General features: G+C 40.5%; 4 protein-coding genes across 4 annotated transcripts in view; 2 read left to right on the top strand and 2 right to left on the bottom strand.

Moving 5' to 3' along the window:
- The first annotated feature begins 1,814 nt into the window (after positions 1 to 1,814).
- On the top strand, positions 1,815 to 5,812 carry LOC122058301. The gene is made up of 3 exons (XM_042620929.1): positions 1,815 to 3,188; positions 3,632 to 4,192; positions 5,277 to 5,812. The coding sequence occupies exons 1-3, from the start codon at positions 2,313 to 2,315 to the stop codon at positions 5,391 to 5,393; spliced, it is 1,554 nt and encodes a 517-aa protein (XP_042476863.1). The 5' UTR covers positions 1,815 to 2,312; the 3' UTR covers positions 5,394 to 5,812.
- A 392-nt stretch (positions 5,813 to 6,204) lies between these two features.
- On the bottom strand, positions 6,205 to 8,144 carry LOC122057934. The gene is made up of 3 exons (XM_042620299.1): positions 7,314 to 8,144; positions 6,472 to 7,008; positions 6,205 to 6,362 (listed from the first exon to the last, which is right to left on the bottom strand). Exons 1-3 carry the CDS (start codon positions 8,142 to 8,144, stop codon positions 6,264 to 6,266), a joined length of 1,467 nt encoding a protein of 488 aa, XP_042476233.1. The 3' UTR covers positions 6,205 to 6,263.
- A 13,052-nt stretch (positions 8,145 to 21,196) lies between these two features.
- Positions 21,197 to 23,293, top strand: LOC122058302 (protein PLASTID TRANSCRIPTIONALLY ACTIVE 16, chloroplastic). The gene is made up of 4 exons (XM_042620930.1): positions 21,197 to 21,724; positions 21,840 to 22,301; positions 22,401 to 22,469; positions 22,555 to 23,293. Exons 1-4 carry the CDS (start codon positions 21,326 to 21,328, stop codon positions 23,149 to 23,151), a joined length of 1,527 nt encoding a protein of 508 aa, XP_042476864.1. The 5' UTR covers positions 21,197 to 21,325; the 3' UTR covers positions 23,152 to 23,293.
- The window catches only part of LOC122058303 (AT-hook motif nuclear-localized protein 23-like), an 8,657-nt gene continuing 4,289 nt past the window's right edge, over positions 23,178 to 27,545 (bottom strand). Inside the window, exon 3 of the transcript XR_006133717.1 lies at positions 23,178 to 23,211. The gene's annotated coding sequence lies outside the window, so the exon portion shown is untranslated. The remainder of the gene's footprint in view (positions 23,212 to 27,545) is intronic.

Genomic DNA, 27,545 nt, shown 5'->3' with positions numbered 1-27,545 from the left:
GGTAAAAAGAATTCAAACCCTATGGTCCTCCTCAATTTTTAAAATTATTTATGATCTCCCTCCATAAGCAATATTGCTTTCAAGGACATTATATGCATGTTTTAGGAAGACCTGATGAATTAAATGTGTTCTCGTATTCATAAGTTATGATCCACACAGATGGAATCCACAAACTTTGTCTTTGGATGAATTCTATCAATGTTGATCAGACCTATATGAGAATAATTCTTGTACGAAGACTTGATCCACTCTCGATGTCAACTTGTAGTTTGTTCTTCCTTTTTTATTAATAGTTATGGGGTCATTTTGCCGAGTTCCTTCAACATGGTTCTCTCAAGCGCCCTAGTATACTCTACTTGTTCACCTGTGTCGGTTTGGGGTGCGGTCAGTTCACCGGGAGGATCGCCCTCCCAATTCGAAGTTTTTTCCTGGAAGTTTCAACCTTGTTGACTATGACAACAGTCGCGACTATAAACAGACTCACGACTATGGCAGGGCGGTATGCTCTACTCTCTTCATTTTTTATTAAAAAAAAAATGGTCAAAATCTCCATTGACGGCATAATGAGGTTCATCGCCCCATCCTACGATTCACATTCCTGTCCTAGATTTTAGAATCTCTTAAAAATACCCCCTCTATGTTGCCTCTGCACTCCAAGACCCTTAGGTGTAGAAAAACTTGATCCAAATATATTAAAATTAGCGACAAATTCCCACAATGGATAGGGATTTCTTCTGACACCATCTCACATAGCTTTGGAGTTCACACTAAGGATTTAGTTCATGGTAAAAAATTAGGTATCGCCATATCGATATCAGTTTTTTGGTCATACTGGATTAGAACGAAATCAAAACATCATTTTTTCAACCTAAAAAAAGGATGATCATATCTTACCAGCCGACTCCATATCAATCAGGATCAATTACCAATCACAATTGATCTAAAAGCCATACTGAATAGTGATTTTTTCCTTTTTTTAATAAGAAAAAAAAACAATATCCCATAGTAGTGATTATAACCTCACGTCAAGGCCTCATACTACAAACAATATATTCGTAAAACCACCAAACAATAGTGAGGTATACCGACTCAAACGCAGAACCAACCGACTGAACTTTGGTTGACACCAACACTCTCTCTTCTCTTTTTCATTTTTTGGTAGAAAATACTCCCTATTCTCAAATTCTCATTCAAAATGTGCATCCGACCTCCCTCATTCATGTGGTTCCCCACTCTCTCTCTCTCTCTCTCTCTCTCTCTCTCTCTCTCTCTCTCTCTCTATTTTTATACTTTTGATGATCGTGGTTTCCCACTATGGGTCATGGGAAACCTCTCCCTCTACACTTAACAAATTATTTATGGGTTTCCACCCCAAAAAAAAGAAATTATGGGTCACCCATGACTCCTAACTTCTCCTAATCTGTATTCAGAATTAACTTTATTGGTATTCAAAATTAAAGTTTTTGTAAGGGATTCAGCTTGCCCCGGAGAGAAACCTTTTTTCATATGGACCATTAGATGGTTTACAACGACCTACCAAATGTATGTATGGCTCACAATTTAAATTTTAAAATTTACCACGTGGTAAGTTTTTGAACCCTATAGATAAAATTTTGCCCTAAATAACTGCTCAAACCAACTGGGCAAAGTCCTAAGGCATTAGAAAACTAGATTTAGTAAAATAATCAGATATCGGTAGGCAAAAACATCATTTGCAGTGAGTGCAATGGTAGATGGTTAATAGGACCTCGAGACTCAAGTTCAGATGCTTTCAGTCATCCCATGCTCACCACACCACCGCACTCAGTGCAAAGAATAATCACTCATATGGGTAGGGTAGTCCGGTAATTCTCCAAAACCTAATCCTACCGTAAAGAAAATAGATGGAGAAAAAGAATAGGAGAGGGGTATCATGATAATTTTCCGAACAGAACGGGCTATTTTTCTCTCTTTTTTCACCAAAATCCCCGTTGATAAAAACAGAGTCTTCTTGATATCGTGTTGCAGAGGATAAGAGAAGCGGTTCTCCAGGAGTTTATCGTTTCTTCATACTTCTTTTTTTTTTTTTTTTGGTAGAAATCTCTCCTTCATAATTCAAAAGCAGAGAGAGAGAGAGAGAGAGAGAGCTACCTTTTTTAAAACGGCGAGGAAATCGGGTTTTAGGATTCTGGGTTTGGAAGGATAGACAATCAAGGAAAAGTAGGGTGGTCCTTCAGATTTTCTGTAGGGTTTTAATTTCTGGTCTTCTGCTCTTCTACTCCCGAAGATCCTCATTGCGATTAAGTTTCTGGAGAAGAGGAAGAAGAAGAAAGATGTCTCCGCACAGAGAAACGAGTCAGGGGATTCAGGACCCGTTTAAATCCTGGAAAATATTCACCACCGCGGCTGACAGAAGCGGCGAGATTTTATCACTATTGATGAAAGGAGCCCTCGTCATCTTCTTCTTGGTTTCGATTTCTCTCGTCTTCTTTTCCGCTTTCTCCGACCAGAACCACTGGTTCAGATGCCCACAATGCGACGGCATCATCAGGAATTTCGGTCGAAAGGGCATAATTCCTGTGGCCACCGTTGATCTTGGTCATGAAATTACCAACATTTCCCACATCCAATTCGGAATCGGAGGTTCAGTAAAGTCATGGAAAGATCGCCGGCATTACAGCGAGTTATGGTGGAAACCCAACATCACACGCGGCTTCGTCTGGCTCGACGAGCGGTGGCCTGAGAACGAGACCTGGCCGGAAGCTTCGCCACCGTATAGAGTGTCGGAGGACTCATCGAGGTTCAAGTATACCAGTATGTACGGTTCCCGTTCCGCAGTTCGGATCGCTCGAATCGTGTTGGAGAGTTTCCGGTTAGGGTTAGAGAATGTGAGATGGTTCGTGATGGGAGACGATGATACTGTCTTCTTCGTGGAGAACCTAGTTACTGTACTGTCCAAGTACGATCACCGTCAGATGTACTACATCGGAGGGATCTCGGAGAGTGTGGAGCAAGATGTGATTCACTCTTACGGCATGGCTTACGGTGGCGGTGGTTTCGCGATCAGTTACCCTCTCGCAGCTGAGCTTGTTAGGGTTCTTGACGGTTGCATTGACCGTTACGCCTCTTTCTACGGCTCTGATCAGAAGATTCAAGCTTGTGTAACTGAAATTGGGGTCCCAATCACCAATGAGCTCGGCTTCCATCAGGTCTCTCTCTCTCTCTCTCTCCAGCTTCTGTCTTTCTGATCAGAACTTTCAGTTTCTTTTCTTTACTTTCTTTCCTGGCTCGGTGCTGTAGTCCAATCGTAATGTACAAGGTTAGCCACGTGTAAGATTGTGTCGGACCTGTAACAATTTTTTGCCATATCATAGCGAGCTCGGCCAGGCTGTGTAGGGAAGAATCTTGTTTCATTGTGTGACACTGTTTTTTTACCTGATGATGTGCATGGCATTAGAACGAACGTGGCAAGCATGCATGACCTCGGTTGTGAGTTGTGGTGGGCCCTGGTGGAAGTGGGACCATGAATTTCAAAGCAACATAATCTATAGAATCTAACTTATGATAACTAAACGCCGGCTTTATTCGGCATTTTTCTTTTTCTAAAGAATCCAATGATTCCAATCTGACGATGTTTGGAACTTGTGATTAGGTTGATATACGAGGAGACCCGTACGGATTACTAGCGGCGCACCCGATGGCACCGCTGGTGACGCTGCACCATCTGGATTATGTGCCGCCGCTGTTCCCGGCGGCGACGGAAAAGGGACGGAGCCAGATTGAGTCGTTGAGAAAATTGAGGGAGGCGTATGAGGTAGATCCAGGGAGGACATTGCAACAGAGTATATGTTACGATCTGGAGAGGAATTGGTCTTTGTCCATTGGGTGGGGTTTCACGGTTCAATTGTATCCGTCGATTTTAACGGCGAAGCAACTGCAGACGACACTTCAGACGTTCCAGACTTGGAGGAGCTGGAGTAACGAGCCCTTCACTTTCAATACCAGGGCTTTGAGCTCTGACCCGTGTGAGCGTCCACTCTTTTACTTCTTTGACGGGGTGGAAGTGGAAGAAAAGGGAAAGTCGGTAACCTCTTACAGTTGGTTCGTTTCTGAACCGGACAAGGTCTGTGAAAAGCCTCATTACGCCCCTGCTTTGGCTGTGCAATCCATCAACATCTCCGCTCCCAGGCTGAATCCTGACCATTGGAAAAAGGTACGATTTTGATCTTGTCCATTACCCATTTCTCTTTCTTTCTCTTTCTAGTGGCATCGCCATTAAAGCAGTAAACGACATTCTGGTCAAATTGGGCTATCATTTTCTCTTTTCTTTTTGCCTTTTTAATCTTTTGAGACCGAATTCGTGTCTTGAGTCTAAGCGAGTCCTGGTCCTCCGCCAATCGCGGCATATTGGGAATCAAGCATTCGGTCGGTTTGCTCCGATTTGGTCGGATTGAATCGATTTCAGTCGAGTATTGGACCAAATTGACACCAAACCGTTAAATTGAAGCCCGATTTCGCTTTTGGTTTCAGTGTTTCCTAAAAGTATTTGGGAAAATTACTTGATTATCCATTTATGGATTTTCTTTTACAACATTACTCACCAAAAATTTCAGTTAACAAAAATACTCAAAATTAAGTTTTCTTTTACAAAATTATTCACTAAATGTTTAAATTAACAAAAATATTTAAAATTGAGTTTGGGTTTACAAAACTACCCACTCAAAAGTTAATAGAAAAAAATACATGATTATATGTGGAAGATGAAGAATCACTATTTTGAGTATTTTTGTAAACTTAAATGGGATTTTGGGTATTTTTATTAACTGAAATTTTGTGTGGGTAATTTTATAAATTCAAACCTAATTTTGGGTATTCATGTTAACCAAAATTTTTTGTGGGTAATTTTTTTAAGGAAAACCCAAAAATAGGTAATCATGTAATTTTTTCAAAGTATTTTATGGCGTCTTCAAAAAGCCAATTTGGTCCAACCGGTTCAGGATTTTGAAATGGACAAAGTGAGAAAAGAACGATCACCAGTCACCAAACCCCCACCAGCCCACTTAGATCGGCTGATGAGACGGGGAGTCTGGTGAAGGAACACGTGTGCGAAGGATGAATGTTGGCTGTCACCGTCAGTATTATCCCTCTTTTAGAGATGCGTATTGGTTGGTGTCTGTTCTTTGTAGAAATTAATGTTGGTCAGGTCCATTATTTCGTTTCTTTAGGGTTGGTGATTTTATTGGTGTTTGGCTAACAAACCAACACGTGTGTGATATTGGTGTGTTTGTGGAACACAGGCGCCACGAAGACAATGCTGTGAGATAGTGAAGAGAAGAGATGGAAAGAAAGCGGACAGCGTTATTGAAGCGACGATTAGAAGCTGTCATCCTGGGGAGTCTGTCACGCCACCTTGAAAGGCTTATTACACAACACGCAACAGAAATAGTCTGTCCACAGCCTCACAGCCTCACAGCCTCACAGCCACACATTTGGTCTCCTCCTCTTCTTGTATATATTTACTTCAATTTTAAATTATAAAGACAATTAGAGGGAGAGAAATTAGAATATTAACACACACATTAACAATAGTAGTAGTTTTTGTTATTTACAGAAAAATAAAAATGAAAAGAGAGGCAGTTTACTGCTTTTGTCTAGTTTTATTTGTATTTAGTTAGGTTTTTAGATCTCTGAAGCTCTGATTGTTGATTAATCATCTAATTAATCAAGGGTTTAATCAGACGGTCAAGCTGATCAACACCTCCGTTGGTGTCATGTAGCCTTGTAACTCAAATTTTATTGTACTGAAGTACCCATTTCTTGTTTTGTCGATGTACATAATATCAGGGGTAAAATTGGAAGTGCATTGATTATGCATGTTTGTAACATAATCAATCTTTACCCAAGACGAGGAGGCTAAAACAAAGTTACTGTCTTACCCCCTGTATTCAAGGTTTTCTAAACTATCATAGTGGAGCATGAGATTGAAAACTGAAATTGGGTGGAACTTATATAGTTACATACTTACATGGTGTCGTGAAGGTTAGTCCATACCGATCCAGAATTGAATGTATCGATTTGGATACATCAATTTTGCCTTTACTTTTTACAGAAAAAGTAAATATTTTTTTACTATTTTACCCTTTTTCGATTCTATTCTATGTTACGTCATTATATAATCATGTGATAATTTTCAATCTTCCAACTCAATAAGAACTCAAACTGATCTGAGAGAACGAAAATGCTTTGTTAAAGATCATAAATATCAAAAACATCAAAAGCCATGTCTATGCCACTATTTCATCATCCTTGCAACCCCTAACTCTGACCTCTGTAATGTTGAGGCCAAGAAACCTCACAATATCACAGCATTCCCTCCTCCCAACCTCCAGATCAACGATGAAAGAGAGACAAAGTCACTAAACCAAACCGTTCTTTTAAGAAAATGGAACAGGTATCGGGTGACCCTACTGGATAAAGTGAAGCTTCGCTCACCCAATCAAGTCTCTTCACAGGAGAGAAGACTCGAATCTCTGAGATGGAGTCTGCAGAATGATTCCCACCAGACAAACAAGTTGGTAGGTCACGTGGCCAGCTCCGAGTGTAATTGGTAATGACCTGGGTTCTGCTAGCTCTTTCTACGGATCCAAAGAAGAAGACATGAGGAGCTTCACAAGGGTCATTGGAGATTGGTCTGGTGTTAAACATGAAACCAAGTCGGGCCCCGTTAGACCAAGGTAAGAATGTCTGAAGTGGTCTCTGAAGAACACTTGGAGGAAGAATCTTCTCATAGATTTGAGCAGAGTAACCCCATGAGATGGAGAAAGACCAATTGCTCTTCTTGTGGTAACAGATGGTTTGTTGTAACAGACGAGAGGAATCAACTTTTGCAGCTTCCATAAGGTGTTTGAGAGATTGATGGCGATCCATGGATGGGAAGATAGGCTCAACTACATCAATGTGGTGGAGGGAGATCAGTGGAGTTTGTGGATGGGCTGATAAGAAACCCCATATGTTTCTGTGCAGATCAATCTGTAATGAGCAACAAAAAAGGAATTTGTTTATGAGGAGGATTCACATAATTTAATCTTTCAACACTACCCCTCGTGTAGCTCCCGAATAAATCTCAAGTATATGAAGGCACCAAGGATCTGTAGACGATGTGAGACTAACTCTGCAACTCCCAACATCTTCTAACAGACTTTGTACTTTGAAAACAAAACCCATAGTGGTATTGGGTTGGGCTGAAGCCATCCGGTCCATATCCACACAGAAGAGAGGGAAAGAGAGGAGGGGAAGAAGAAGAAGAAGAAGAAGCAGTGCAGCAGCAAGCTCACCTGATGAAATCCTCTTTCATGAGTGAGTGAAACACCAAACTCAATGATACAGGACTGTAAGATATGATCACTTCCATACAAGGTGGGATATCTCTTGATACACTCGTCCAAGTTGATGACAAGAGCCTTGACAAGTGGGTAACTCAAAGCATAAGCAGCTCCACCAAATGCCATTTCAAATGAGTTCCAGTCGTTTGCTGAAATGGACTCTGAGTTCCTCCCAATATAGTAATACCTGTTGTGATCATACCGAGCAAGAAGCTCCACTAGATTTTCCACAAGAATTACAGTATCATCATCAGTGATCACATACCATCTAACACTTTCATTAGACTCCCTAAATGCTTCCAAGATCACACGGGTCATTCGAATTGCGTCCGGCATCCCATGTCTGTTGTAATCTTTGAAAGCTTCCGTGGTGTCGGTGGAAACACGGTAAGGGGGAGAAGATGGAGACCATGGGAGTAATTCTGATGGAATTCTATCTAACCATACATATCCCCTGGTGATGTTGGGCTGCCACCATTCTTCAATATAATGTCTCCTGTTTCTCCATGTATTGATGCTACCTGTTACTCCAAACACAATGTGGCTAATGTCAGTAGAAGAAGCATTAGAAAAACTATGGCGAGCATATGAATCCCATCCATGGGGTAATGAAGTGAAGAGCTGTGGAGATTGGCAGCAAGACTGGTTAGCAAAGAAGATGTTGAATAAGTAGAAAATTGATCCTGTAATTAACAATGATTTGAACAGAACAACTCCAGATTTATCAAAGAATGATTTCAGTTTTGTTCTAACTATACTAAATTCTACCATTTCCAAAGCCATTTGTGGTTAATGGAAGATACCCAGAAGCATAAACATATGATTCCAGATGATCTTCTGAGGTGGGAAGGGATTTAGAGAAATTTTTATAGTTGGGTTTTCTCTGAAGTAGCTAATTCTTGTGATGGTTGGTTACTGTTACAGCTTTAGAAGTTAGACTTTGCAGCCAATATGGGTGAGGGCTTGCGTTTTACTTGCCTCAGGTGAATGGTCTGTAACGGTATAAAGGAGGAATGGCAATCAAATTGAGGGCACTGTGTCCATTACTGAGTTCTTCTCGTGGGAGACATTCACACAAGTAATGAGAATTTGTACGTTGCCTCCAGAAATTCTTGATTCACAGTTGGGCTCTTCAAAACACTTTACCTTCAGAGAACTTACAATGTGAATTTGGTTTAAAAAACAGAGATTCGGGATCCGGAATTCCGGATTGGTCCTGGCCGATTACAATCTGGGACCAATCTGGATCGACTCACATTTTTTCTTTCGTAGTTCTGCATTTCTGCTTGTTTCTTCTTTTATGCCTTGCTTCTTCAAATCCTATACCAAATATTCCTATGTCTGATACAAATCGAAGAAGTGAACCGAACAAAATCGAATTACCAAAAACGTACAAGAACCGAATAAGAGCTGAATAAAACTGAACTGATTCAATTCGGATACTGTTTGAGGTTATGAAAATTGTTCAGTTTTGATTTGTACATATTGCATCCTGAATCGAACCTTACTGAACACCCTTACTTCTTCTTTGCCATAGTTTGACAGACTAAAAAACTCTCAGTTAAATAGGGGCTTTCATGATAGCCAACTCACACATAGAACCCCATGTTCATTGTCATTGGAGGTTGAGGCCATGACGACCACCATTAACAGATGAAGGAACAAGGACCAAGAACTAGAAGGAAAGGAAAAATGTGTTTCACCTTGTAATAGAAAGGTCAGTATTCATGAATAGAAACATATAGAAGTTATAAAGAAGGGACAAGTAGAACCAAACCAAAACTGGGAAAAAAGACGAGATTTGTACATTTGCCACGGTGCACAAGGTTTCACAGTTGAATCCAGAAAGTTTAATTCAATCTGCATAACCCACAAAAGAATTTGACAATCAAGTTCCTCTCTAAACCAACACAAGTTGCTCCAGGAAGCAATTGTCTCACCTGAGAGTGTTAAGATTTTTATTTGGGTTTAACTGATACCGATTGATCCATTAGGCCCAAGTAGTTATAGATATACTCTGATTAAGAAATTCCTAGCTTTTTCCATTGTGAGAGTGAAATAGGGTTTTAGGTATTCTATTATAAATAAAATATTGATGATCCTACAATCATTATTTAACACCTTCATGGTTTGAAGATCTCAGTAGAGGGATCCTACTTGCGTAGTTCTTCAATTCTTCATCACTGTTCGAGATGCTATCATTGATCCTGATTTGGAGGCTTCATTCATATAATTCTATAAAGTAGAATTCGTAACAGAGAGATCAATTGCTTCATATTTACTCATAGGAATGTGAGTGCAAAAGTTGAGATAAAAAAAGTTTATAAAGAAAGTAGACTTGGCCTCAGATTATTCAGCCACAATGGTCAATGGTCAGAATTATCCCATCACCTGGCCAATAACCTGGTCTTAAATATTCTCAAAAACCATGGATCACTGAATTGAACTAAGTTATACAAAATAAAATTAATAAATAACAGAACTTGCTCAATTAACAAAATAGACCTGTCATGAGCGCAGCCATCTTTCCTCCATCACAGGAAACCAATTAACCGAAATTTCCCACATAGCAGCGAGTCTCGTGTCACATTTTCAGTTGTAAGATTATCCATGTTGGAAAAAGTACGCAAAGTCAAGTAGTGGATGGGGGACCAGGCTTCTACAAGCAAACTGAAAACATAACCAAAGGATAAAATTTTCTCGCCCATCATCGGAACAAAGACAACATTCAATGGTGAGAAGCTTTCTACGAAAGCATTTTCTTCGCTCCCGAGATTGGGTATTTAACTCTTTCATAGCATCTTTTCACAATAGCTAAAGCTTTTCTTTCTATATTACATAAATTGTGTTACAAGGTTTGTCCTGTTTGGTTTAGGACTTCTCCTCCTTTCTTTATACAACTTACTGGGGCGAACTAATTCTCCTTTCAACTCAGGCCCACGCACCATTTGTTTTTTCGTCTTGTTAAGCATCCTTCTAGAGCTCACCTTAGGAACTCAACAAAGACCACAACAAGAACATATATGTACGTGGCTAAAGCAAAATACAAAAGGAATCAAGAAAATCACCAACAGAAAGTTTGACTAAACAACCAAGCCCTGCACCAACTCGTATAGACTTCAGGTTCGTTCCCAAGTGCCATAGCTACTTGTACAGAAGAGCTTTATTCATAGTCCTTAGATGAAGGCCCAGATCACCCACTTCCTTCAGGCTGCATACCCTGTTTCAGTCCACAGGGTGAAAGTGTACATCCTCCACTCCAATCAATAGAAAGACCTTCTCCATCTTCATCAAGATTCAATAGTCGAAATTTCTAATCAATGCATCTCAATTCTCAAGTATACAGTAAGCTAATAACCCAAAAATCAATGCTCATAACAAGTTTACAATGCAAAACAACTAGATGACTAAGTTAGCCTTAATGGGGTGTAATACAGAAAAATTGGACTAGGATACTCATACACAGCCCACAGGAAGCTGGTTCCAATCTGACTATTCATATTAGGTACAATCTGCCGATACCCAAAGGACCATATTTTTTGGCAATTGCATGTTGGATCTGAGCATCTACACAAAATGATACTTGAATGATCTTTAAGAAATCATGCTTCTTTAAAAATCAATAAGCTAATCAATATATGCTCTTTAACACCACAATTTGCTCAGGCACACAAAAAGAACTCTTTTAATAAAACATCAGTGTTTCTCACATACCTGCTCAAGTTATGATGTATCCTTAAAGGATGTGTTGCTTGTAGCAAGTGCACCATCCAGCTATGCATTTTTAAATTGGCCTGCAGTAAGAAGTAAGCACATAAACTTGAAATCATTAAGATTAAAAGATATTTCATGGCACGACTCAACAATAACAAACATTTCAATACCAGCGAAGTCCTAACCAATTGTGGAGACTGTTAGGGATAGACCTGTGATACCCTACTTTTAAACTCGGTCTAATTACAATGGTTGACCCGATTTAACCATGTAAGACCCGAACCAAAGAGGGTTAAGGCCGGTTCCTTATGGACCATGATGGCAACGGTGACTTTGAACACAAGTTGGCCAGACAAGTCCGAGTCAGTGCCAGAGGAGACGGGTGTACCCAAGCCGTGCACATGCACGTATCATAAGGCCATGTACGGGTAATGTTGGTATATAGTCATATCCTAGAGTGCATACGTATAATAAACCTTGTGCCGAGAGTCGAATTCCATCAAAATCCCACTTGTTGGCCAATTTTCGGCCCTCAGGTGGGCGGTCACAGACGGGCGCATCCGCCCACCTAAGTGACCTACCCATGTGGTTACTAGTGGTTTTAAAAAGTATAAATAGCATTATTGTGTTTTCATTTTCTCATTTATTACACTAAAGAGTTGGTGAGAAGAGTAAAGAGGAGAGAGAAAAGAAGGGAGAAAAGAGAACGGAGAAGAAGAAAGGGCAAGGAAGAGGAAGAAGAAATGGATTTAAGCGGCGCCAAGGTTTGATCTTCCCATTTCGACGCCGGAAGAGTGATCCCCAACACGAGATCTACGATTGGAGGTGAGTAAAGGCTATGTTTCTTAAACTTTCACCAAACCCAAGTAAAACCCTTGATTTGGGGAGAGTTTCTTGAGATCTTGTAAATCCCATTTGAGATGATGAATCTAAGGTTTAATAGATGGTCTATGTGTTGATTTTGAAGGATTTGAAGAAGTATTTACAAGGTTGGAGAAGCATTGGTGATTTCTTGAGCTAAGAAGTGATTTTGGAAGAAGTTCTTGAGCAAAGAAGGTAGGATGGCTTTTCAATCCTTAAATCTAACTTAGATCTAGGTTAGAATCATCTTATAAGACCTTGAAAGTGTGGAAAATGTGATTGAAAAAACCCCAATTGATTTCTCAAAGGACGGACCCGCCCACCTGAGAAGACCGGTGGGCCGTGACACGTGGGCTGTCCGACCCACCCGAGAGGCCCCCAACGTGATTTTTGTGTCCGAATGGACCCAAAACGGACGTGCAACCTTCTTTTATGATTCTAAACATGATTTAACCATCAAATCTTGTTAGTTTTGACCCCAATGTGGTGAAATGCTAACCCCCTTCACTTATGATAGGTTCACAAAAATTTACGTTTCTTACGCCGGATTTCAGTCATACCGGGCGTGAGTCTCTGTACACAACAAGTAAGTGGGAGAGGACGTTTGGCTTTATTTTAAGGCTTATTGTGCATCATTCAATTGTATCTAGATTAGCCATGTCATCATGCAAATTATGTGTAGCTTAGTCATCCTCATATGATTATGACATGTGTGTTGTGCTTTACATTCTCAATGCTAAATGATTGATGTGCTTATATGGTGAATGATGGGATCACTGTGCATGATGCATTATTAGACTAGATGTCGTAGTCGGATTGGACACGACTGCATTGGTGGCCCGTGGAATGGGACGCGGTGGCACTATGCAATCGTACTATGTCATATAGGAGCATGCGGTTTAGGATTATCATCTTCCCGTGCTATGACCCTTCCCAATAGGGGTTGAGGTGTTGGGTTATCACTTGGGGGGAAGCAGTGGTCGCGGGTGTCGGGTCACTGTGACGGTTAGACATACGCCCGGCTGGTCATTACGACAGTTGGCAACCTCAGTGGTATATTCAAGAGGGCCAATCGTACTGCTTTTAAATTGCTGGAATCAACACATTTACTTTTATGTTGAGAACCGATAGTCGGCATGCTTTACTTTTCCGAGTACTCACGGTGGGCCTTCTCCGACAGCCCTATGGGCATATCGCGGGATGGAGTTCGTGGCTCGTACCCGGAGCATACGCGCACTATGGTTATAGTAGTACTAAACCAAGGACTTAGTAATATTGTTTAGGTGGGTGAGATTCAAAATGAATTGCATAGCATATAGTGCATATGGATGCGATTGTTGTGTGGATTGTTGTGTGGTCCTTCTTTTCACTTACTGAGCTAGTGAGCCCATCCCACATGCGCACCTCTTTTAGATGATTTTGCAGGTCACCAGCTTGAAGATCAAGGGTCGGGCCCCACAGTTGAATTTCTCGATGAGGATTGGTGGGTCCCCAAGGAGTATGAGCACGGTACGGATTGCACGTGTGAGGGCTGTGCTGCGGGACCGCAGTATTGACGTCGTACAGGGTTTTACTTTTTGATTCTTTTGATTATCCCTTTTTGTGTACTTGATGTGTGATTTGTTATTCTTTTTGTGTAAATATCATGCCTGTGGGCCCACTTGTATTTATCTATATACTACAATTTGGGTATCAAGTATATTGGGGGTATTTACAAGTAAATTAAGTCTTCTGCTGAACTTTTGAACGTTTATCTTAGATGTGTGTATTTTGTGGTTGGGTACTGTATCAGATGATCCTGGCAGGTTTGGGTTAACTGGAGTTAACCCGGTCACCGATCCGGTTCTGTGTGAACGGGGTGTGACAAGACCACCGTAGGACACTTTCATAGGTGCATACACATGTTATCAAGACCCATGTAACAATAATGTAACCAACTTAGTGTAGTCACATGGCTATGCCAATGTGTTAGAAGTCCGATCGTCAATTCTGTTCAAGTATAAATATATATCAGGCACTTGATCATAATATAAGAAAATGCTTTCATTACATGGTATCAGAGCATTCTTGCTCAAACGAGCTCTTCTCTGATCCTGAGTCTTTGTTTGCTTATGATTTCTCTTCTCTTTTCTTGATCTTGAAACTGATCTTGCGTTCCAGTTCTTGCCACTATATGTGTTTGATCAATCACTCATGGCATCTTCTCCTGTTGAAGCAAGCTCGGTCTCGAATGCAACCATGGCGACATCACTGGTTGCTCCTAACGTTTCACCTCAACTATCACTGAAGCTAACCAACACCAACTACATGCTCTGGAGAGCACAGTTCCTACCATTACTCAAAGGCTACAATCTATTGGGATATGTCAACGGATCGTTTCCCCGCTCCTCTACTGAATCTGCATCAACATCTATGTCTGCAACACTTTGGGATCGGCAAGATCAGCTCATCTTGAGTTGGATAATCTCCTCCCTCTCAGAAACTGTTATCTCACATGTCGTCAGTGCTACAACTGCTCACAAAGCATGGACGACGTTGTCTCGAGTTTTTGCTCCCTCCTCTCGAACTCGCATCATAGATCTAAAAGATCGGTTGTCACGCATTCAACGGGGATCTAAGTCAATTGCAGAGTATGTTCTTCATATTCGATCCATTGCAGACACGCTAGCGGCCATTGATCATCCTCTCAGTGAAGAAGATCTGGTTCTTGCAACTCTTCGCGGCCTTGGCTCGAAGTATCGTGACTTCGTAACCTCCTTTCGTCTGCGAGCAGAGTCTGTTTCTTTCGTTGAGCTAACCGGATTGCTTCTTAACCATGAAAGCTTTGTCAATTCAGTTACAGCTGAGTCGTCACCGGTCATTATGGCAAATACTGCCTCTTGTACATACACTTCTTCCCGAGCTCACGACAATCGATCAACCAATTTTCGGTCTCACAAATCGAGATATGGACGTCGCTACTATAATTAGAATCCCGGCAATGGTTGCACTAATAATTTTCACTCCAATAATCATTCTGGTTATTATCATGGTTATGGTCATCTAAATGGTTTACAACCTGGCTATGGAACCAACTCGCCATATGGCGCTAGCTATGGTTCACAATCTGGTTATAGATCTCCTTCGGAGAATTTTTCATCTTCCCAGGGGGAGCCGTCTCCAACTCCTACATTTACAAATCAACCACGATCTTACTGTCAAATATGTAATATCAATGGTCATGTTGCCTCGCATTACCCACAACGATTTAATCATGCTTATCTTGGTACATATTTGGCTACAAAATCATCTTCATCTTCTTGGTTACTTGATTCAGGTTCTAACAATCACCTGACTGCAGATCTAAGCAATCTTGCAATAAGTGCTCCTTATTCTGGACCAGATCAGATCGTCGTTGGAATCGGCCAAGGTCTGGCTATTACTCATATTGGATCCTCAACCTTTTCCTCCTCTAATTGTAGCTTTCACATGTCCAATATACTATGCGTACCACAAATACAAAGGAACCTATTATCTGTTCACAGATTTGCTACAGAGGACAATGTTTACTTTGAGTTCCATTCTCACACATTTTTCATAAAGAATCAGGTGACAGGGACGATCTTGTAACAAGGCCAGAGTGACAATGGGCTATATCATATGGAGTTTGCTACTGCTCATTCATCAAGTTCCATTGCTATGACTGGAATACATACTCCAACCATCTACTGGCATTATCGCCTCGAACATCCCTCCTATAAGATTGTACGATCTGTTCTACGTCAGTTTAGAATTCCTATTTCAAGCACATGTTCATCTGGTTGTGTTGCGTGTCGTATAGCAAAGAGTCATCATCTTCCATTTGAATCATCTTCATCTATTAACTCTGCCCCATTGGAGCTCATTCACTGTGATGTATGAGGCAATGCACCTATTATGTCTCTTGACAAATTCTCTTACTATGTGTTGTTTGTGGACGATTATAGTAGATATAGCTGGTTATATCCAATGCGTGCTAAATCTGAGGTGTTGCCAATTTTCACATCCTTTAAAGCATATGTTGAGAACTATTTCACATGCAAGATTAAGGCGATCCAAAGTGATGGCGGTGGTGAATTTCAGAAACTTACACCATTTCTTCAAACTCATGGCATATCAATTCTCATGTCCACATACTCAAGCACAAAATGGAGTAGTGGAAAGGAAACATCGGCACATCATTGAGACTGGTTTGGCAATGTTGTTTGATGCTCACCTTCCAACCCAATTCTGGAGCTATGCCTTTCTAACAGCAATATATCTCATCAATAGAATGCCAATTTCACTCATTGGGAATGTAAGTCCTCTTGCATAACTCTTTCATACAACACCTGACTACCAATCTCTTCGTATATTTGGATGTTTATGCTATCCATGGCTTCGGCCCTATGCTAAATACAAACTTGATCCGCGATCCCGACCTTGCATTTTCTTGGGTTATTCCCTATACCATAAGGGATACAAATGTTTTGATCCTTCTGATAACAAATTGTATATCTCGCGTCATGTAACCTTTGATGAATCTATATTTCCATATTCCTCCCTGCCCTCGGCCATATCCTCTCGGTCTATTGACACCTCAGTCTTGTTTCATACTCCACCACCAGTTCTCTATCCATGTGTACATGATTCTTGGCTACCAAACTCTGGGCCGTTTGATACATCTGGATCCCTTTCTCTACACCCCCTCAATGAACATTGATTCTACTAACCCTTCTAATCATGGCCCATCATCTCAACCTGGCCCATCATCCTTTCCAATTCTACTTCTTCACCAGGTCCAACATCACTTCCAAATTCACTTTCTCACCTTGGCCCATCATCCCAACCAAGCCCATCACATCAAACAGATCCATCCCCTTCCCCTAATTTGTTGGATCTAGATCCGGTACCAACTCCAACTCCACCCGACCCACTTCCATCTTCTTCTTCACCCGTTTTGACCTCTAAATCGGTGCCTTCACCAAACAATCATCGGCCTGGTCATCATCATCCTATGATTACCCGCTCACGTACGGGATCCCTTCATCCACCAGCACGTCTTAATCTCTCTGCTACAAAACATCCTCTAGAGGAGTCTGTTGAACGAACTTGTGCTTCTCAAGCACTGAAACTGGCTGAATGGCGTACTACCATGGAAGAGGAGCTCAATGCTCTAATTCATAATAAAACATGGGTCCTTGTACCACCTTCATCCTCAAGTAAGCCCATTGGCTGCAAATGGATTTTTCGCATCAAGCGACACTCAGACGACACTACAGAACGTCACAAAGCGCAGCTTGTCGCTAAAGGATTTCATCAACGACCAGGGCTGGATTATCAAGAAAACTTCAGCCAAGTCATCAAAGTTACAACTATAAGGGTAATTCTATCCCTTGTCATCACGAACAACTGGGTGCTTAAGCAATTTGATTTGCGCAATGCATTTCTTCATGGAGACCTGACTGAAACTGTATACATGGATCAGCTGTTGGGATTCATTCATGCCTCGAAACCTGATCATGTCTGTCTCCTACAAAAATCACTTTACAGTCTTAATTAGGCGCGAACGGTCTGGTACACCACACTCAGTACTTTTCTCCTCACACAGGGATTCCGATCATCCAAAAAGGACACGTCTCTCTTTATATTCCAGTCTGCAACTGTTACCATCTACTTCCTGATCTATGTGGATGATTCGGTCGTTACAGGGAATTCTCCTTCAGCCATTTGTGCTCTTGTTGAAGCTTGGTCTCAAGATTTTGCTTTGAAAGAATTGGGAGATCTTAACTACTTGTTATGAGTTGAGGTTTCACGAACATCTAATAGTTTGTTCTTATGTCAGCGTGAATATGTATCAGACCTTCTTCAATCCACTGATATGGAAGGAGCTAAGCCTGTTCATACACCAATTGCAACTACTCCCCTTCTTGTGAATTCTGGAAATCCCTTATCCAATGGAACTGAGTACCGAAGAGTGGTTGGTGCACTTCAATACCTTACCTTACCTTAACCCATCCGGATATAAGCTTTGTGGTGAATCAGGTCGCTCAATTTATGCATTGTCCAACTGATACCCACTGGATAGCTGTTAAGCACATCTTGCGCTACCTAAAGCACTCCATAACGGACGGACTTCTTGTTCGCCCATCTTTAATTTCTCTTCAGGAATATTCTGGTGCAGACTGGGCTGGATGTCCCATTGATCGCAAATCCACCACTGGGTATGCGATATTTCTTGGTTCTAATCTAGTCTCTTGGTGCTCCCGCAAACAACGGACTGTCTCTCGCTCATCAACAGAGGCTGAATACCAGGCGGTGACCTCTGTTTCAGCAGAGCTTCTTTGGCTTCGTTCCTTATTAACTGAACTGGGTATCTTTCTAACCACACCTCCGGTGATCTGGTGTGATATTATTGGAGCTACTTGTCTCACAGCAAACCCAGTTTTTCATTCACCAACAAAGCATATAGAAATTGATTTTCACTTTGTTCGTGATATGGTTGCTAAGAAATAATTAGTTGTTCTATACATATTTATTCTTGATCAAATTGCCGACGTACTCACCAAAGGCTTATCTCGTCCTCGATTTCAAATTCTGAAGGACAAGCTCACTATTAGTTTCCCACCACTTCGCTTGCGGGGGCATGTTAGGGATAGACCACCGTAGGATACTTTCATAGGTGTATACACACGTTATCAAGACCCATGTAACAATAATGTAACCAACTTACCATAATCACATGGCTATGCCAATGTGCTAGAAGTCCAATTGTCAGTTCTATTCAAGTATAAATATGTATCAGGCACTTGATTAATATAAGAAAATGCTTTTATTAGATAGGCTACTTCATACTTATATAATCACGATCCATCAAATCATGTATCAATCATATATAGTCAAAGGCAGTGATATTAGGAAAACTTATTCATCCTAAGAGTTGGGAAGACACAAACATTAGGATTTTTCAGAATTTTGTGGCAGTGTGTAAAGCAGGCTAGTAGATCTAGAGTCTAGCATGTGATTGATCTACTCTACACGTGGTCTTCTATTTGATTGATTTTTCAAGGATCAGATTTTTCAGAATTTTGTGGGAATTGGGATGACATAATTTATGAGATAGTATTTCTGTGTAGCTAACCTCTCTATAATCAGACTTCTTTCAATCTATATTGACAAGGTTAGCTAGGTTTAGGCTACTTAACCTGTATGCAGGTCTGAGTGTCGGACTCTCAATAACGTGCCATATCACAATATCTTGCCAAGTGGCATGCATGACTGGATCTGTGATAAAAGGACCTAATACGCATGTCTCTGGTCAAGCTCTAGCTCAAAATAATAAAGCTGAGTAGCTAGAAAGAAAATTAAAGTTTTCAAAATTACAAGAATGCTATTTCATATGGTGGCATGTTTGTAATTTTTTGTCACTTTGAATGCATTTTTGAGGAACTTCCGTTGCTTGTTTGCTTCAAAATTTAATAATAAAATAGATAAGATGTCTTCTATCACATGGACTCACTCATATTTGTAAGTTGCAACTTGACAAATTGGTGCAAATTCAAATGACACAATTTGTGGTGTCATCTAGGACAATCATATGATTGAAACCTAAAAAATACAAAATCGAACCATTGAATCACTTACCTAATCCCCCTCCTCACATACGCACATATAAGCCGCTTGAGAGAGAGAGAGAGAGAGAGAGAGAGAGAGAGAGAGAGAGAGAGAACGAATCCACATTTAACATGGTGCATGAATATGTACAACAATAGGGATAAAAAAGTAACATATGCCTTCTTTTCCTTTGTATCAAAATGTAAAAATGCCAGGAAAACCTTTTCCTTCTCGATGTGGCACTTGGTCAAAGATTTCCTTAACCACTGTGAACCAAAGACACACTACACATACTCAAGCACTGGAAAAGCCCCTCTTCATACTCTCGAGATCAAGCAATAAAATGACTCTAGAAAATAGAAACAGGACAGCAGACTAAATTGGTAACAGACCCTCCCTTATTAGGCTAGAAAACCAAAATCAGTCCTGTGTTTCACTGCCGTTTCGCTTAGTTAGACCAAAATTTCATCTATTTTTATCCAAAAATTGCATTGTTTCGTTGATAAGTTCACTAATTTTGGTTATTTCAATCATTAACCTATCAAAAATGATCAATTAAAAAAAATAAAAAATAATCTATTTCGACAAAAATTTTATATTTCAATAGTTTCAAATTGACGAAAACAACACAACAAAATAAATTTTTTACCTTATCGGTGAAGACATAACCATAGAGCAAACTCACTATGATTAACATACCCACCTTTTTTTTTTTTTTTTTTTATACCCAACCACGTATATTGGTATTCTTGCACCATCGGGCCGCAATAAATTTTATCTTAGATTAGAGCAAAAAAATATGTAGTTTAACTGAGCTTTGTTTGTTTATATTTTAAATTTAAAAAAATTTATATATTGAGGGATATATGAAATGAAACCTTTTCATTTTTTTAAAAATTAAAATAATCAATTATAGATAATAAAAAAAATGATCAATAAAAGAATGTATAAAACATATAATAATTGTTTTTTCTAAAGGAATTTATTAACTGAAAAGAAAAGACAAGGTTGCATCACTGCAAAACAAATGGAAATTGATTTCCAATATTTTTACTTTCACTTTCATAGTTACATTGAGTGTTTGTAATTTTATGATCAAAATTTTGCGAGTGAGTGATATAGAAATCTAATGACTATCAATATTGCAGTATCAAACTCGATCAAAATTATAAAATAACATAAAATTTCACTAAACTATTTCAGTTTCAACCAAGGTTTATTAAAATCAAGACCATTCGACATTCAGCCAATTCCATTCCAACACAAAGGTCACAGCATATTTGGGTCAATCCTTATCGATTTCTCACCAATCTTGAACAATTCCAAGTGAGTCTTTGGTTCTGAATTTTTTAAAACCCTGATCGCTAGATTTTAAATCATTGAGACATAAAGCCAGACCAGAGAAGTTCCAAGCTCCAAACCACCAAGAAAAATGGATAAGGTGAATGGGAAATTGGGAATGTCATTTTTCAAATACATTTCTCAGATATATCCTAATTTCAATCCAATTTCTCAGTGTCTGGTCTCCCTTTCTCTGTTGCAGATAATTGCCAATGACATGTAAATTTCTCATTGGATAACAGAATCGAATCTCCCATCCAGTGATCCAGATGATCCAGCCAAACAAATACACACAAAAATTTGTAAAAAAAAAAAAAAAAAACCTCTCGATCACCCACCCTGTTTGCGGCCACAGAGACTTGGATGAAGAGCTAGCATAGCTTCTCTCTCGCTCTCTCTCTCTCTCTCTCTCTCTCTCTCTCTTGGTCTCATGAGTCATGGCTCCTACCCTCACCTCCAATTCATTTATACTCAGTACAACACCTCGTTCCAGGTCGAGGGTTGGTCTCAAGAACCCTAAATTCACTATACTTGCAGAGGCCCAAACAGGAGGAGGAGCCCCCAGTAGTAAGCTCGCCAGCTTCCTGCAGCAGTTCAATTTGGAAAAGATCGCCGATGTGAAGTCTCTGGTACCAGTGGTTACTCAACCATCGTCTGCTCTCTCTTTTGGTAACAGGGGACGAAAGGATCCTGGCACTGTCTACGTTGCAGGTGCGACAGGTCAAGCCGGTGTTCGTATTGCCCAAACCCTCCTCCGCCAAGGCTTCACTGTTAGGGCCGGAGTCCCAGAACTCGCTGCCGCCCAAGACCTAGCTCTTCTTGCTTCACAGTACAAGGCTAGTATAGAATTGCTCTGTTAATTACCATTTCTTACTCTTCTTATTAATCTTTCTTTAGTAAACCATGAATGAAATGAAACCTGCAATCTCAATTCTCAAATTACTGCTATAGATCATATCTCCGCAAGAATCAAGGCGGTTAAACGCAGTCCAATCCACCTTCGAAGACGCCAAAAGTATCGCCAAGGTTATCGGCAACGCCAGCAAAGTTGTGGTGACGATTGGACCCGAAGAGAATGGGCCGGCGAAGGAGGTGACGACCTCCGACGCCTTGCAGGTCATACGTGGAGCCCAATTGGCAGGAGTTGGCCATGTGGCCATAGTATACGATAGTAGATCTCAATCAGGGCCGTCCTCTACCTACAACGTTCTGGATGGCATCTCGTCCTTCTTCGGCAACCTCTTCTCCCCCCAGTCGCAGCCGTTGACGGTGGCGGAATTCTTGCAGGAGGTGATTCAGACGGATGTCGGCTATACCCTCATCAAGACTAGCCTCACTGAGGACTTCTCCCCTCAGAGTTCCTACAATGTCGTCGTCTCACCCGAAGGGAACTCCAGCGCCGCCGACTTCAAAGTAATGTAATAATAAGTAATCTGTAATGGTGTTTGCTTCTTATCTCTGTAATTGTATTTGTATCTTCGCCTCCTAATACAGTAATGTTTGGTCCAGTAGGTAGCCAAGTCGCAGATAGCATCGATCATAGCCGATGTGTTCTCCAATACGGCCATAGCGGAAAATAAGGTAAGTGTTGGGAGTTGGGACGCATTGATTCAACCTCCAGGCTTTCAGTATTGGGTTGGTTCATCTAATTGAGATTCGTTTTCAGGTGGTTCAAGTGTCTACGGATCCGTCAGCGCCTCGGAAGGCTATAGAGGAGCTATTGAGTGCGATCCCAGAGGATGGAAGGAGGAAGGCGTATGCAGAAGCACTGGCAAAGGCCAAGGCAGAGGAAGAAGCCATACTAGCAAGTGAAAGGGCACGAGAAGCAGCAGAGGCTACGAAGAGGCTGGAAGATGAAGTGAAGAAGTTGTCGGCGCAAGAAGCGGCAGCGACAAGCCTTGCGGAAGAAGCACGACAGAAGGCAGAGGATGCAGGGGCATCTGTAGAGACCCTCTTGAAAAAGGCTAAGGATATTGGTTCTGGGTTGTCCTGGGAAAAACTGAGTTCTCAGTTATCCTCGGCTGTTCAGAAGAAGCCTGATGAGGATGAGATTGAGCAGAAGCGGAAGGTGCAAATCGCCACCATCAGGGGACAGGCCAAAGCTCGGACCTTGCCTTCTCTGAGGGCGATCCCCAAAGAAAAAACCCCTAAACCACCACCCACCTCAAAACCCAAGGTGGAGACAACAACCGAAGCGAAGCCAGAGGTCAGGAAGGTCTTCGGTGGGCTGTTTCAGCAAGAGACCATCTACGTGGATGATTGAGAAGTTTTTTGTTCTCTTCCTCTCTCCTCTCTCTCTCTCTCTCTCTCTCTCTCTCTCTCTGAGAAATGATAAATTCAGAACCATGGAAAGGCATCATAACTCAGTAACAATGAATACAATCATCAGAGAGTTATATGTTGCAGATGATTATGGGAAAGAACTCAAACCATTACTTTCAACTTCAGGACCATAGAATAATTGAGGTTGGCAGAAGATTTATCAGGCTCAACAAGCTGCCAGACACAACATGGACTGACCATTAATGACCAAATTCCTCTGGTGCTCCAATCCCAGCTAGAGTGGCTAGCTATTCCATCCCTCCTTAAACTAGTTCAGAGTTCAGACTACGATTTCATTTTGATAGTGACAAAAATCTACTCTTTAATCTGTGCATATATAATTCAGTGATATCGAATGAAACTAGAGAATTATTGGTTTTCGTCAAGGATTATTGCATTATGGATTATTCGATTCCTTCTTCAGTTCTTCAAGTAGAACAATATTCAGTCACAATATGGTAAGAAGAGGTTTTCCCAATTCCTACAGGTCCCTTCGGTAGATTTCCTGGCGAAAACTCAACATGATCGAGTAGATTTGATTAGGAGAGAATGTGATTGACTCGACTTCTCCTCAATCATCACAACAGGGCCACCAGAGACTTTATTTTAACTGCTTATGCATTCCATCATAAATGCGAAATTATCAGAATTCCCTAAATTATAACTTCATTACATCAGACTAATCCACTCTGGTTCAACATGAGCAACGGAAATTTGCCTTACACCTTGCATTAGGCATCCACACATTTTCTATCTGCAAGTCCACTAAAAGTCGCAAATTGGTTGTTGCAGAAAGATACCCTACAGGGTAGAGTCAGATCAAAGATAAATGAGGAAATAAAAGTAAGGTTTTGGGACCCAGATGGAATGCAAAAATTTGTTTGTCAGCTCAGGAACATCATTGACATGCTTCTAGTTTTAGATGAACTTTGCCAGACCTCCCAAGCTAATTAAACCGATGAAATGAAAAGAAGCATAGTCTCAACCCCGTCTGGCAGATGGTGAAATATTGTTCCAGATATTACAGCTCTCACATACCTGCAAATTTATTTTTGTTAACATGAACATACACAGCTTATTGGCTTTTCTGATTCTTCCCACCACCTTCAAGACAAGTACAATTGAGATCAAATTTGTACTGACTGCATGCTCAAGGGAATTAACATCTTGACCAGCTTCACAATTACCCACATTTCACTCTGATAATATGTCACCAAGACTTTAATTATTATGAGCTCATCAAAGTCAAAGAAAATGATAAAGAAGTCCTCAAAATTTTGATCCCTATCTACATTTGTGGTGGTGGTCTCAAACACCTCTGAAGGACAATAAGATGATAATTTACCAATGATGCAAGGGCAAAAATGATCCAGAAACACCTAGAATTTGAGAAATGCAAGTTCGGAATCAATCTGTACTGTCATGTCTCAATGCCAATGACCCAAGAGTCTGTGCATCGTATCTTTCGTACGATACTTGATGTAACTGCAACATGATTTGCTGCGAGAACACATGCCAGTGTGAGTATATGGGTCTTCGTACATTCAACCAGATGCAACTGCAACAGAATTAGCAATTATCTAACAAAGGAAATCAGAAATAGTTCACAGCCTTAGCTTCAAGAGATCAATGTTCCATAGAGGTCATATCCCCCAGCCAAGAACTGATGGTCTTCGACCTCAGACAATTGCTAATAGCAAGGACAACACAAACAGGATTAGGTGGGAAACTGGACTCACACCAGTATGTTGATTCAATACCAATGCCCTCGGGATTTTTAGTATGGGTATTTCTAGGTTTAGTATCCAAGGAGTTTAAAGGACACATAAAGGGGATTAACAGCATTCAATGGTGGTCGATTTGAGTATAATTGAAACTGAATTTTGGGGTGTTCTAACGCCATTTGGTTATCATTGTAGCCATGGTCTTTCTTCCTCACTACTCTCCTGTTTTCTTCACATGTATACAGCTGCTGGGTACACAACTATTTGGTTTTTGAACTACTTTGGATGAGATTTATTTCACTGCTACTATGAAATCCACTACCAAAGGTTTAACCATGGTCACTGGTGGTATCATGTTTTGTTTCTTTTTGGACTAATATTATGGATTGAAGTTGCTCTAGATCTTATTCACAGAGCAGTATTCAGCAATATCTCTAGGCCTAGAAAACATTTCTGGGGATATTGCATTGAGTTGAGATTTTAAGGTGTGGTACAGATAAATTGCGCTACCACCCTAAAATGGCATGGTAATTTTGCAATTACTTGGGTGGTCATTTGTGAGTAAAGCAGGACCTACTTATATAGAACCACTCACCTCCCCCCCTTTTCTTCCAAGAAAAACCCCCGAATAAAACACACACATCCACACACAACAGACTTATTTATAGTAAGGATATCTGGAACACCATATCTGGAAGTTGGGTAAGCTTAATTCTTTTAGTTGCTTCTAACAATTGTAAAGAGGGCGGCTTGACTCTGGAAGCCTATGTGTATATTGTTAATTTCATATTTGGAAAACAACTCCCTTTCGCTCTTATGCGTCACAAATGTTTGGAAGGAAGAGGGGGGAGGGGGAGTGGTTCTGTATAAGTCACAAGACAGATCTTAGCCATCCATTTCATGGTTTTTCCTATCTAAACTGTATGTTCTTGCTCAAAGTTGAGAGAAGGCACAATAATGGCTAGAGTATGGATATACATGCATGGGCATACACAGGATGAATGCCAATAGACAAGGGGCTATTTGATGGAATTACTCAGAACATTGACACATGGCTAATCTAGATCATGCCCTCTCTATCCAACGGTTGGGATGGACAAATCATCTGTCCATGTGGCAGAATAGATTTCTAGTGATGTTTGGAAAAGTAGTTGATCCTTGTGACAATAATATTTCAACTTCTTATTATTATAATATTACTGTTATTATTAGTGGTAGTATAAGTAGTATTATTTCACACATGGCTAATCTAGACAATATCCTCTCTATCCAACAGTTAGAATGGACACATCAGCTGTCCATGTGATGTTTGGAAAAGTAGCTGATCCTTGTGGCAATCTATTATTATTACTCCTCCTTAACAAAAGAAAAAGATTCCTGAGTACTACATGGGCTTGTCTTGTGGAAACATAATTGTAAGGCCTTACAAGCTTAAGAGTAAGCCTTGGGCATGGTTGTTCACTTGTTTGAACCAACCTTTCATGTCATTACAGACCTCTGAGAACTTGTGAGTAAAACAGATCCTCTTTGGGTATTGCCATCAACTCACAGATCATGCTTCCATGCAGATCACTTGGCACTGAAATGGGGTTATGCAACAAGAGTTAGTAACCAGTTTAAACTAGAAAGTTGTAGTTTAAAATACGAACATTTGAATTGTAGTTTTTTATGTTTCTATTTCCTTGATCTATCAAGATCTACAGAAGGTGATTGGAATGGAATATGGTTGTTGTCTTGGTATTTTAACACAAGGTGATGAGGTTGTCTAGTGGAAGAAGTGATTGAAGGGCCTTGCACCAGGCTAGCAGTGGTAATATTTATGTTTTATGTATTTTATTTTTGAGCAGGAGGTTCAATGTGGTTTCAATGGACTTGTGGAAGTTTACATTTGCCATTTTAGTTTTGGTTAGGCTTGAATACTAGAAAGCATAGTTGATCTAAAGCACCTCAAGGATATTGGGTGGAGAAGATGATTAGAGGAGCTTCTAGGGGTTTTCATTGCACTCAAGCAATGGTTGAGATAATTACAATATGTCTTGAAATAGAAAGCCAACACATATTCCAGTAGTTTCATCTCTAGAAACTGTCTACTCTCATGATTTTCACTGATTCTCTAACTAGGTTTTGGGCATGGGTTTCCCCGCCACTGCTGTGGGGTGAATCTCCCACATCAGACCAATAGTTGTGTGGGAGATGGTTTCATTAACAGGGGGGCCATATGGTCTGGGAGGAGAGAGAGTCTCAATGAGGGACCACATGGTCATATGTGAGAGGGCGTATATGGGGGAAAGAATCCCCACATTGGCAGGGATTTTTTTCTTATTGTTTTTAAATTCTTATCATGTTCAGTACTTGTTTTATTTGGTCACTATATCGGGTTTTCTTGTGCAAGAATTAATTGAGATGCCTTGTAAATAGGCTTTGGGCAAAGTTTTTGGAGCAAACCTGGACCATCTTTTGTGATGAATCATAAAATTCATGAGAAGGAAGGTTGTTTTCTACAATATGAAAAGAAAAACTACTTCTATTAGTTGGGGCATAGAGTTTCAGTTTCCTCTCTTCTTGCTTAGTTTGTTGTTATTGTTAGAATTTCCCCTTCTTTTTTTTTTTT

Source organism: Macadamia integrifolia, chromosome 12, assembly GCF_013358625.1.
Source record: "Macadamia integrifolia cultivar HAES 741 chromosome 12, SCU_Mint_v3, whole genome shotgun sequence".
NCBI classification, from domain to species: Eukaryota; Viridiplantae; Streptophyta; class Magnoliopsida; order Proteales; family Proteaceae; genus Macadamia; species Macadamia integrifolia.
Note: the sequence above shows the minus strand (reverse complement) of the source record. Positions and strands in the feature narration are given on the sequence as shown.

What these genes read in the sequence shown, in the direction of transcription:
- LOC122058301 (XM_042620929.1), top strand. Translation starts at nt 2,313, where the DNA reads ATGTCTCCGCACAGAGAAACGAGTCAGGGGATTCAGGACCCGTTTAAA. An exon ending in ATGAGCTCGGCTTCCATCAG is followed by an intron (nt 3,189 to 3,631) that starts GTCTCTCTCTCT and finishes ACTTGTGATTAG; the next exon opens with GTTGATATACGAGGAGACCC. An exon ending in ATCCTGACCATTGGAAAAAG is followed by an intron (nt 4,193 to 5,276) that starts GTACGATTTTGA and finishes TGTGGAACACAG; the next exon opens with GCGCCACGAAGACAATGCTG.
- LOC122057934 (XM_042620299.1), bottom strand. Translation starts at nt 8,144, where the DNA reads ATGGCTTTGGAAATGGTAGAATTTAGTATAGTTAGAACAAAACTGAAA. An exon ending in ATGAAAGAGGATTTCATCAG is followed by an intron (nt 7,009 to 7,313) that starts GTGAGCTTGCTG and finishes TGCTCATTACAG; the next exon opens with ATTGATCTGCACAGAAACAT. An exon ending in CTGTGAAGAGACTTGATTGG is followed by an intron (nt 6,363 to 6,471) that starts GTGAGCGAAGCT and finishes GTTGATCTGGAG; the next exon opens with GTTGGGAGGAGGGAATGCTG.
- LOC122058302 (XM_042620930.1), top strand. Translation starts at nt 21,326, where the DNA reads ATGGCTCCTACCCTCACCTCCAATTCATTTATACTCAGTACAACACCT. An exon ending in TTCTTGCTTCACAGTACAAG is followed by an intron (nt 21,725 to 21,839) that starts GCTAGTATAGAA and finishes TTACTGCTATAG; the next exon opens with ATCATATCTCCGCAAGAATC. An exon ending in CCAGCGCCGCCGACTTCAAA is followed by an intron (nt 22,302 to 22,400) that starts GTAATGTAATAA and finishes TTGGTCCAGTAG; the next exon opens with GTAGCCAAGTCGCAGATAGC.